This window comes from Leuresthes tenuis, unplaced genomic scaffold (assembly GCF_036924035.1).
Source record: "Leuresthes tenuis unplaced genomic scaffold, fLeuTen1.0.hap1 SCAF_20, whole genome shotgun sequence".
Taxonomy (NCBI): domain Eukaryota; kingdom Metazoa; phylum Chordata; class Actinopteri; order Atheriniformes; family Atherinopsidae; genus Leuresthes; species Leuresthes tenuis.
The window spans coordinates 514,512-525,970 of record NW_027325374.1 but is presented as its reverse complement, the minus strand read 5'-3'; the positions used below and the strand labels follow the sequence as shown (position 1 = coordinate 525,970).

The window sequence follows — 11,459 nt, the reverse complement described above, 5'->3', positions numbered from 1 at the left end:
GATGAGGTCAGCAGGTGTTTCTTTGCTTTGGGGAACCTTTTCCCACAGAAACCTGGCTGGAAGAAAACGGTGTGTTTCAGGACGCCTCCGTGATGGATGTGAAGATGTTCGGGTCAGAGCTGTTCGTTTCTGTGGCTCATGTTGGAAATAAGCTGCCGGGTTAGGCTCCGCCCCCTGCGACCCTGACTTGGATTAATATGATAAATGGATGTTCAGCCTAACTGGATCTTCTGTGATGGATTTTATTAGTTTGGTTGCTTCATTTTTTCATGTTGAGGTTTCTTGGCTCTTGTACAGCTGTTTGTAGTTTGTTGGACTCCAGGTGTCTAATTGTTGTTTGGGGTTAGGTTAGATTTAGGTTAGATTTATTTGGATCATGTGATCTGAGTTCACATGCTGAACTTGTCTTAGTGCTGCTCCTCCGGCCTTCATTCACCTCCTCCTCTCCTCCCACTTCCTTTTCCCTTCCTAACCCTCCTCTCCTCCCACTTCCTTTTCCCTTCCTAACCCTCCTCTCCTCCCACTTCCTTTTCCCTTCCTAACCCTCCTCTCCTCCCACTTCCTTTTCCCTTCCTAAACCTAACCCTCCTCTCCTCCCACTTCCTTTTCCTTCCTTTTCCCTTCCTAAACCTAACCCTCCTCTCCTCCCACTTCCTTTTCCCTTCCTAAACCTAACCCTCCTCTCCTCCCACAGACAGCTTCTCTAACACCTTTTCTCCTCATGTTTGCAGTTAGGCATTTGCTTCTTTTTCAGCTGTTTGACACCTTCATTCATTCTTTTGGAGAATAATTGCGATCAGAGAAGCTGAGTTTGCATTTGGAAGACTTTTAAGGTGCTTTATGATCCTTTCTTTCACTGAGTCACCAGGAATCTCCCTGTTATGGAGCCAAGGCTCAGGGAGGCTGAGGGATTCTTTGGTTTGGACTCAAACCGTGAGCTATGGGCCCGTCTCTGACCCTGCTTCAGCAGAGCTAGCGCTGCTAATGCTATATCACTGATGGCTCATCATGCATGAATATTCTGCTTTATGCCACTTTATTTCATTTTGTCCAACAGAGCTGAAGTTCTGCAGGAACCCTTTTAAAGGCTGGCGTTGCGCCCCTCTGCATCCGAACTCCCAGTTTATTTAATCTGAACGCAGTGGGTTAAGAAAGTTGTTTGTTTATAGTTAAAACCGGTCCGGGGCTGACGCCACACCAGTCGTGCTCCATCCACGCTGCACCCAGAGCCTCCTGCAGGCCAGCGAGGAAGCAGAGCGGCGCATCAGGACGCGTCAATGAAATGTACAGCGCTGGATCCATCGAATGTGACAGATTCAGTTTCAAACAGGTCAGGATTTAGGAGTAAACAATGTGTTTCTTTTCTCTTGTCAAAGGAAGGAGCATCGGCAGCAATCACCATGAGAACAGCAGCTCCAACGTCTTCCACCGGTGCCTGAATCATCATTTCTACAAACCTTTACCAACATTCGTTTCTTTTCAAAGGAACTTTATTGTAAATTTAGGAGACACCACTTCTCAGGCCCACAGCCAGCTAAAGATAGCCAGGAACCTTGGTGGATCACCACAGAACCACACCGACGGTGCTCCGGCAGTCAGACAGTGGGCAGGTACAGCCTGTGATTTACAGCTACACTTCAGTGATTCCTGCTGCCAACATCTGGAGTCGCATGTGTCCAAACTTTGGCAGCAGGAACATCTGGAGCAGATGTGGAGGGTAAAACCTCCTGGTCCCTGCTAGAGGTCCAGCTGGTCTCTTTATTCTGCTGAAATGTGCAGATGTTCTCCTCATGCTTCCCACACTGACGTTAAATCACAGGCTGTGCTAGAACTGGTAGAATCAGCCTTTAACTCAGGAGGTCATCCTCCTGAGGAATCACTGCAGCTCCAGGCGCAGCTCAAACAGAGCCGACAGATACTCATCGTTGTCTCCTTCTCCTTCCAGAGCTTTCTCGTAATACGCCACCGCCCTCCTGATGCTGCCTTCCTCTTTGGCCACAGCTCCCAGAAGGCCGTAGGCCGCGGCGTCTCTGGGGTTCCTGTTGAGACGCCGCTCTGCGATCTTCTTCAGTTTCTGTGGAAGAATGTGGGAGGAAGACCTCTTGGTTGAGTTTGATGGGCACAGATTGTAGAGGGTAGCACTCTTAGATTCACTTAGATTCATAGAAGAAGCAGCCGACAAACCTTGACGCAGAACTTTCTCACCGACGTGTTATAGCGAAACTCCAGAACCTGTTGGACACACGAGAGGAAAAGATGTCCAGAACTGTCTCACTTTGTGTTTTTATTGGATCAACTTTCAAAACGCCAACGGTCCCCTCAGACACAGGGTCAGAGGTCGGGGCACCACTCACTGACGCACCTTTTTGTAGTAGGTGATGGCCAGGTCCTCCTGAAAGCTGTGGTAATGACAGAACTCAGCATAGCACCGATAGATGATCTGACAGATGCTCTCGGACTCCTCCTCTAACTTCTCAAGTGCATTTTTGAATAACTGCTGAGCTCTAAATGCACAAAAGAATAACGAAGACACAGTTTAGACACTGGATTACACCCTGCACCCCCATCCATACTGAAAAACAGCCCCGGAGGACAAATGTAGGGACCAGGAGCTGGAAAACGCTCACTGACTGAGGAAAGGTAACCGAGAACGGATTAAAAACACTCCGGAAATCACAGAGGCAAGAAAGAAAAGACAAGAAAACAGTAAACTGGGGCCTCAGACCATAAGACTCTTTCTGGCCATGTGATTAACTTTAAAAACAGTCACCTAATAAAACTCTTACTGCAGAATCAGGAGGGAAACCAGAGGAGGTTTCCCAGGGTGAGGAGCTACGAGGCAAAGCAGTGTCAGAGGAGCAGGAAGCGAGGCCCGGATGGTTCTGATCACACATGTACTCTGAGCTGTACTGAACCAACCAGTTCCATGGCAGTATTAACTCATCTAAAAACTGGCTGTTAGATGTTTTGTGATGAAGGCAATGAGCTGAAATCATTACAGTTGTTCTATCTAAGTAATATACTGTATATGATAATATAAATATCCTGACCTCCTCACGTTAGCCTGCTTCCTTCTGCCCTCCACTGACTTACTCTCTGTAGACTGAACCCTTTCTGGCCCTTTTTCACACCTTTGACCCACCTTGTAAGGTCGTGATCCTCAGCGTACAGCAGAGCCAGCTCAGCCTTGGTGGAGTTTAACGTACTCTTCAGCCTGATGGCCTCCTCCATGTGCTTAATGCTGAGACGCCTCCAATGCTGCTGCTCCGCTGGATAAGCACAAGCTTATTAGATGCTCAGCACACATTACCAACATCTTAACAAAGTAATGTACAGGATGCACACGTCTTTGGAGAATCTTTTCATGGGTTCAAACACTTTTTAAGAAGCACAATCGTCCAATTCTTTCTTTTCTTTCTAACACTAAAATCTACTCTGATCACCCACTCATGTAATAAATGACCACCAAATATATAATTTTATGATTACACCAAACAATCTTTATAATATTAGACACTTTGAAGAAGTTATCGCCCTTAACAGGAGAACCAGCACCCACTCCTGACACAAGGCTTGTCTTAGAGTCCGGTGGCTGGTTTCCCACAGAACAATCGGTCTGAAATGATCGGTCTGAACTGGTCTCCTAACTGGTTTCCTAACTGGTCTCCTAACTGGTCTCCTAACTGGTTTCCTAACTGGTCTCCTAACTGGTCTCCTAACTGGTCTCCTAACTGGTCTCCTAACTGGTTTCCTAACTGGTCTCCTAACTGGTCTCCTAACTGGTCTCCTAACTGGTTTCCTAACTGGTCTCCTAACTGGTCTCCTAACTGGTCTCCTAACTGGTCTCCTAACTGGTTTCCTAACTGGTTTCCTAACTGGTCTCCTAACTGGTCTCCTAACTGGTCTCCTAACTGGTTTCCTAACTGGTCTCCTAACTGGTTTCCTAACTGGTCTCCTAACTGGTCTCCTAACTGGTCTCCTAACTGGTCTCCTAACTGGTCTCCTAACTGGTTTCCTAACTGGTTTCCTAACTGGTTTCCTAACTGGTCTCCTAACTGGTCTCCTAACTGGTTTCCTAACTGGTCTCCTAACTGGTCTCCTAACTGGTTTCCTAACTGGTCTCCTAACTGGTCTCCTAACTGGTTTCCTAACTGGTTTCCTAACTGGTCTCCTAACTGGTCTCCTAACTGGTCTCCTAACTGGTCTCCTAACTGGTCTCCTAACTGGTTTCCTAACTGGTCTCCTAACTGGTCTCCTAACTGGTCTCCTAACTGGTCTCCTAACTGGTTTCCTAACTGGTCTCCTAACTGGTCTCCTAACTGGTCTCCTAACTGGTTTCCTAACTGGTCTCCTAACTGGTCTCCTAACTGGTCTCCTAACTGGTCTCCTAACTGGTCTCCTAACTGGTCTCCTAACTGGTTTCCTAACTGGTTTCCTAACTGGTCTCCTAACTGGTCTCCTAACTGGTCTCCTAACTGGTCTCCTAACTGGTTTCCTAACTGGTCTCCTAACTGGTCTCCTAACTGGTCTCCTAACTGGTCTCCTAACTGGTCTCCTAACTGGTTTCCTAACTGGTTTCCTAACTGGTCTCCTAACTGGTCTCCTAACTGGTTTCCTAACTGGTCTCCTAACTGGTTTCCTAACTGGTCTCCTAACTGGTCTCCTAACTGGTTTCCTAACTGGTCTCCTAACTGGTCTCCTAACTGGTCTCCTAACTGGTCTCCTAACTGGTTTCCTAACTGGTTTCCTAACTGGTTTCCTAACTGGTCTCCTAACTGGTCTCCTAACTGGTCTCCTAACTGGTTTCCTAACTGGTCTCCTAACTGGTCTCCTAACTGGTCTCCTAACTGGTCTCCTAACTGGTTTCCTAACTGGTCTCCTAACTGGTTTCCTAACTGGTCTCCTAACTGGTTTCCTAACTGGTCTCCTAACTGGTCTCCTAACTGGTCTCCTAACTGGTCTCCTAACTGGTTTCCTAACTGGTCTCCTAACTGGTCTCCTAACTGGTTTCCTAACTGGTCTCCTAACCGGTCTCCTAACTGGTCTCCTAACTGGTCTCCTAACTGGTCTCCTAACTGGTCTCCTAACTGGTTTCCTAACTGGTCTCCTAACTGGTCTCCTAACTGGTCTCCTAACTGGTCTCCTAACTGGTTTCCTAACTGGTCTCCTAACTGGTCTCCTAACTGGTCTCCTAACTGGTCTCCTAACTGGTCTCCTAACTAGTTTCCTAACTAGTTTCCTAACTGGTTTCCTAACTGGTCTCCTAACTGGTCTCCTAACTGGTCTCCTAACTGGTCTCCTAACTGGTCTCCTAACTGGTTTCCTAACTGGTCTCCTAACTGGTCTCCAGCCTGTGAAACCTCTGCAGATGGTCCAGAACGCGGCGGTGCGTCTGGTCTTGGATCAGCCTAAAAGAACACGCCCCCCCTCTGTTCATTGAACTCCTCTGGCTGCCCTTAGCCGCCTGCATCAGATCCAAGTCCCTGATGTTAGCTACAAAGAGCTTAATGGAACGGCTCCATCTACTTGAATGCTCTTGCAAAGGCTTCTGTCCCAACTGGGTCCCTCCGTTGGTCCCAGGATTGTCGTCTAGCAGCTCCTACACCACGCCTAAGACAATCCAAACTCTGTTCATGTGTCGTCCCACGATGGTGGAATGACCTACCGAGCGCTACCAGAACAGGGGCGTCCCTGTCTATCTTCAAGAAGCTCCTGAAAACCCAGCTCTTCAGAGAGCATCTCCTATCCCAGCACTTACCTTGTACTTCCCTCCCCCCTCTATCTCTGCTCTTTATCTTTCTGCACTTCCTTCTATGCCTGCACCCTATCTCTGCTCTGTCCCCTCTGACAGAGTCGGACTCCTGGGTTCCTTCTATGGAGCTTATTGTTAGCTTTTTATAAAGCTGTTATATCTTCATCTGTAAGTCGCTTTGGATAAAAGCGTCTGATAAATACAGAAACAGAAACACATTCATCAGGACTGGCAAACAAGGAGGTGGTTGTGATTTTTACAAAAAAGAAACTTTGTCCCAATTCTCAGCCCTCTGGTATATTCTATGCTAGGGTTCCTCCAAAGTCTGATGATCCCTGTGGGCGAGATTTCAAGAGTTTCAGGGTAGGGGCTTCGATCGTTCTCCTGCGATGGGGGGACCTTTGGAGAGAAACGGGCTCCCCGAACTGTCCTGAACTATGCTGAGAAGTTTGGAAAAAGGAGTTGTTTTTTTTGTTCTTCGCTCCACTTTTTACAGAATCCGAGACATAGTTTAGGGCCAAACGCTCTGAGAGAAGTTGGACCTCCACACCGGCCCTGATGTACCTCTGTCTGGACGGGGTGTTCTGGAGAACAGATCGGTCTTCTTCTTGTTGTAGCACAGACCCAGCCGGTAGTGGATGAAAGCTGATTGGCTGTTGTTCTTCAGTGTTTTCTTCAGCAGATCGATCGCCCAGTCGACCTGTTTCTGAAACACGTCCAGATTTATCGGTAACTTAAAACCAGTCGTAACAAACACAAAAACACATTTCTGTCTGCTGTTTCCTCAGAATGTGTACATTCAAAGATACAGTCTGTCTTCTCAGGACCAGGACCAGAACCAAGACCAAGACCAGAACCAGCACCAAGACCAGAACCAGGACCAGGACCAAGACCAGGACCAGCACCAGGACCAGCACCAGCACCAGGACCAGCACCAGGACCAGCACCAGGACCAGGACCAGAACCAAGACCAAGACCAGGACCAGCACCAGCACCAGGACCAGCACCAGGACCAGCACCAGGACCAAGACCAGGACCAAGACCAGCACCAGGACCAGCACCAGGACCAAGACCAGGACCAAGACCAGCACCAGGACCAGCACCAGCACCAGCACCAGGACCAGCACCAGGACCAGCACCAGGACCAAGACCAGAACCAGGACCAGCACCAGGACCAGCACCAGCACCAGGACCAGCACCAGCACCAGGACCAGCACCAGGACCAGCACCAGGACCAGGACCAGAACCAAGACCAAGACCAGGACCAGCACCAGGACCGGGATCAGGACCAGCACCAGCACCAGGACCAGCACCAGGACCAGCACCAAGACCAGAACCAAGACCAGAACCAAGACCAGGACCAGCACCAGCACCAGGACCAGCATCAGCACCAGGACCAGCACCAGCACCAGGACCAGCACCAGCACCAGCACCAAGACCAGCACCAGGACCAGCACCAGGACCAGCACCAGGACCAGGACCAGCACCAGGACCAGGACCAGCACCAGCACCAGGACCAGCACCAGGACCAGGACCAGAACCAAGACCAAGACCAGGACCAGCACCAGGACCGGGATCAAGACCAGGACCGGGATCAGGACCAGCACCAGCACCAGGACCAGAACCAAGACCAGCACCAGGACCAGCACCAAGACCAAGACCAAGACCAGGACCAACACCAGGACCAGCACCAGGATCAAGACAAGGACCAGCACCAAGACCAAGACCAGGACCAGGACCAAGACCAGCACCAAGACCAGAACCAAGACCAGAACCAAGACCAGCACCAAGACCAAGACCAGGACCAGGACCAGCACCAGGACCAGCACCAGCACCAAGACCAGAACCAAGACCAAGACCAGCACCAAGACCAGAACCAAGACCAAGACCAGGACCAGCACCAGGACCAGCACCAGCACCAGGACCAGGAGCAGGACCAGCACCAGGACCAGGACCAGGACCAGCACCAGGACCAGCACCAGGACCAGCACCAGGACCAGCACCAGGACCAACACCAGGATCAAGACAAGGACCAGCACCAAGACCAAGACCAGGACCAGGACCAAGACCAGCACCAAGACCAGAACCAAGACCAGAACCAAGACCAGCACCAAGACCAAGACCAGGACCAGGACCAGCACCAGGACCAGCACCAGCACCAAGACCAGAACCAAGACCAAGACCAGCACCAAGACCAGAACCAAGACCAAGACCAGGACCAGCACCAGGACCAGCACCAGCACCAGGACCAGGAGCAGGACCAGCACCAGGACCAGGACCAGGACCAGCACCAGGACCAGCACCAGGACCAGCACCAGGACCAGCACCAGGACCAGGACCAGGATGACACTCAGCCAGCAGAGAAAGTAAGTACATCTGACATTTGTAATTTTTTGCAGCTCTTGTTTGTAGCTACCTGCTTCTGAAGGTATTTGGCCACATATCGGAGGATTTGAGTGTCATCGGGTCCGATCTCCAGCGCTTTCTCCACCAGCCCATCAGCCTCTCTGTATTTTTGGTAGTAGAGCAGTTTCAGAGCCAGCATAGACATCAGGACGCCATCATCAGGGCTGATTTCCAGGGCTCGACGAAGCTGTTTGATGGCCGGTGACTCTTCGTCGCACAGTTTCAAAACGTACTGCAGATCAGACCTCTGTTAGTTTGCTGAAGGTCACCAAACCCTGAATAAATCCTAATCAGAGATGACTTTAACAATTAACTTAAAACACTCCTTTAACGGAGGCACAACAAAATCCCTCCAAACAACGGAGGAACAGCAACAGGCTGTAGAACCTACTGTTGCATAAACTGTGGCTGTGGAATAACAGAAGAAAAAGTAGCTCTGAAGCTCGACTTCAGGCTCATGGAAATGAAACCAGGTGGAAACAATCAGACAGGAGGAAGGGCAGCGTACCTGAAGCAAGAGGAAGCTAATATTTCAAAATAAAACAGGAAATGACATGAATCAAACCTAAATTGTGACAGATTTGCTGAAGGTCTCGTCTCAGCACCAAACCCTGAATAAATCCTAATCAGAGATGTAAATCTAACAGTTTGGTAGATTTGTTGCTGAATACAGTTTCAGTCTAATGGGAGGTTGGTGTGACGAAGCCTCGGTTCCTGGGCTGGACCTGGTTAGTGTGTATGAGGCAGCAGACTAAACACCGATCAAACAGGTCAACCTGCCAGAACAATCAGCTGATGGACAGTACCGGTTCTGTGCGATAGAGGGCGATAGCGTAGCCGCTGTTAAACTCGCAGTCATCAGGCTGCAGCTCCAAAGCTCTGCAGAAACACTCCATGGCTTTGGGGTAGTAGGACTTGGAGAACTTGAGAAAGGTCCAGGCCTTCTCTCCGTACACCTCTGGGTGGAGGACAGTGGAGGAATCAGCCGGATGCTTCAGCTGCAGAGGATCAGACACCAACAAGTCAAGTTTATCTATGTTGCACATTTAAAACAACAGAAGCTTAAAGGGCTGAACAGCCAATAATAATGTAATAAGAGGTTATAAATGTAAGAACAGTAAAGCACAGGAAAGGATGATCTGAGACAGAGAAAACCTGCAGCTTTATCAGCACTTTAGGACCTTCACCTCAAGGCTGTTTCTATCTTTTCGGGGTTCCTTACTTTCTCTTTGTGGACGTTTTGTAGCACTTGGTGGTAGTTGTATGTGTCTTTATGGCATTTATTATTCATTCGTTTATTTTTCTATGCCTTTTGTATGAAATTGTTCATCCCTTCATGTCGGGGTTCTGGTTTTGTTCCTGGTCGGGCAGTCATGTGATAAATCTTGTTTCACGGTAAAGGCATCGATGCTAAGCTAGGCTAGCTCCTCCACAGACTCACCAGGATGTCCTCGACTCTCTGGCAGTAGCTCTGTGACTGTGTGTGGTCTCCAGTGTGGTATTTCAGCCAGGCCAGGTCTCCGTAGGTCACGATGAGCCGCCGCTCGCTGTCATCACCGTAACACTCCTTAATCTTCTGCTCCGATTGGTTGAGGAGTGACAGCGCCTCCTCTGGCTTATCCTGAAGACACCTGAGGACAGACGGGTGCTCAGGTTCTAAAGCTGTCTGAGCAGAACCACTGCTCCATGTAAAAGAAATGCTCATTAAGGCGTTGTGTACCTCACATAAGCCAGGAAGCTGTAGGAGTGGGCCACAGCGCCCGGCTGTCCCAGCTGCAGATCGATATCATGCTGCAGCTGCCTGCTGAGGTCGTCCAGCTCAAAGTCTTCCTTTTTCAGATCCCAGGTGAAGCGACTCTGCAGCTGCTGCAGCCTGCAGTGAAGATCCTCGTCTGTGTGGCTGCTGCTACAACAGAGAGTCGTCATTTATTGGTTTTGGTTGTATTCAAGTAACAAAACCTTCCCTGTATTAACTCAAGAGTTCACCTCTAATTTGGCAAAAAATCTCATATGGTGTTCCTCAAGGGTCCATTCTGGGCCATCTGTGTTTTCCAAATACACGTTACCACCTGATAGGGTCATTAGCAAATATCTAAAGGAAATATCTTCCCATTTTTCTGCAGATGACAGTTTTATTCATCATTCTGTCCAACGGACCCCACTCACTGCATGTGTTCATCATGTGAAATACTGATAAGACTCAGGTGATAGTAAGTGAACCCAGGTGAGTCTCCAATCCAAATGCTTGGTTTTCTATGTATTCGAGGCGATGTTTTTTAATTCCAATCTTAACTTTCAAAACATTTCAGTAACATTACCAAACTACGCTAATCCACATTCAGAATATTGATAAAATGTCTTTCAGCCAAGCTAAAACTCTTATTGACGCACTTTTCTCCTCCCGTTTAGATGACTGAAACACGGTTGGTGTCATTTGATAATGTGGAGATTAAAGTGGATACAGCGGGACATGAGGTCCACTTTTACAGGTGCTGCTGAAGCGCTTCACAGAATAAATACAGACGAGACTCACCTCATGGTAACGATTCAAAGCTCGGAACAAAATGTCCTGATATGCTCGGCTGCATCAACAGTGAAGATTAAACAAATGAGGGCAAGTCCAGGCAGGAAACCACAGTGAGAGGAAACCTGCTCCGGCTCGTTGTTTCCGCTCTTTATGGATTTAATTCAACCAGTTCCTCTTGAAACGGTGGAAAAGCCACGTTTTTGAAGGTTTCGGAGTCTGAAAGGAGCACATCTGCCTCCTTTGGTTTTGTACGTTTTTCAAACCAAAGACGACAGGAAATAATGTGATGCTGAAATGCCTCCTAATGCTTCAGGTTGTTCCAATCAGTGTTTCTGTGTACCGCAGCCATCAGCTTAGCACTGCACCACAGGGGGCATCTTCCTCATGTGTCCCGGGTCTTTGTTGTTTCGTCCCGGATCGCGGTGGTTCTGACGCTCACTGGGCCTCTTCCTCAGTGCATCTTATTACAGCAGCAGGGTATCCGGTGGCTCAGACTTCGTTCTGCCCACTCAGCTGACTCTTCGGGACTCACTCTTTGTAGGTTGTGGCTGACTTCCTGGTGGTTACCTGGGGAACCCTCAGCTGTTTGTAGGGGTCCTGGGTTCAGCCCCTGTTTGATACATCCTGGCGTCCCGGTGAGGCGTTTCAGACGGTCTCGCTCAGTCCTGGTTGATGTTCTGCATGTAGAGGAGGTTGCTCCTCTGAAACTGGTATCCATAGCGACGTGCTGATGTGGCTGAAGGGGTTCAGCCCTGAGCAGAACAGCAGGGGGGG

At 49.1% G+C, this 11,459-nt stretch overlaps 1 protein-coding gene across 1 annotated transcript; it reads right to left on the bottom strand.

The window, feature by feature from the left end:
- Positions 1 to 1,825: 1,825 nt before the first annotated feature.
- On the bottom strand, positions 1,826 to 10,110 carry LOC140278154 (interferon-induced protein with tetratricopeptide repeats 5-like). Its single transcript, XM_072373092.1, has 9 exons — positions 9,879 to 10,110; positions 9,600 to 9,789; positions 8,965 to 9,156; positions 8,169 to 8,390; positions 6,317 to 6,458; positions 3,143 to 3,269; positions 2,363 to 2,504; positions 2,185 to 2,232; positions 1,826 to 2,074 (listed from the first exon to the last, which is right to left on the bottom strand). Exons 1-9 carry the CDS (start codon positions 10,082 to 10,084, stop codon positions 1,877 to 1,879), a joined length of 1,467 nt encoding a protein of 488 aa, XP_072229193.1. The 5' UTR covers positions 10,085 to 10,110; the 3' UTR covers positions 1,826 to 1,876.
- Positions 10,111 to 11,459: the final 1,349 nt, after the last annotated feature.

What these genes read in the sequence shown, in the direction of transcription:
- LOC140278154 (XM_072373092.1), bottom strand. Translation starts at nt 10,084, where the DNA reads ATGACGACTCTCTGTTGTAGCAGCAGCCACACAGACGAGGATCTTCAC. An exon ending in GAGGATCACGACCTTACAAG is followed by an intron (nt 2,505 to 3,142) that starts GTGGGTCAAAGG and finishes TTGTGCATTTAG; the next exon opens with AGCTCAGCAGTTATTCAAAA. An exon ending in TGAGAAAGTTCTGCGTCAAG is followed by an intron (nt 2,075 to 2,184) that starts GTTTGTCGGCTG and finishes ATTCTTCCACAG; the next exon opens with AAACTGAAGAAGATCGCAGA.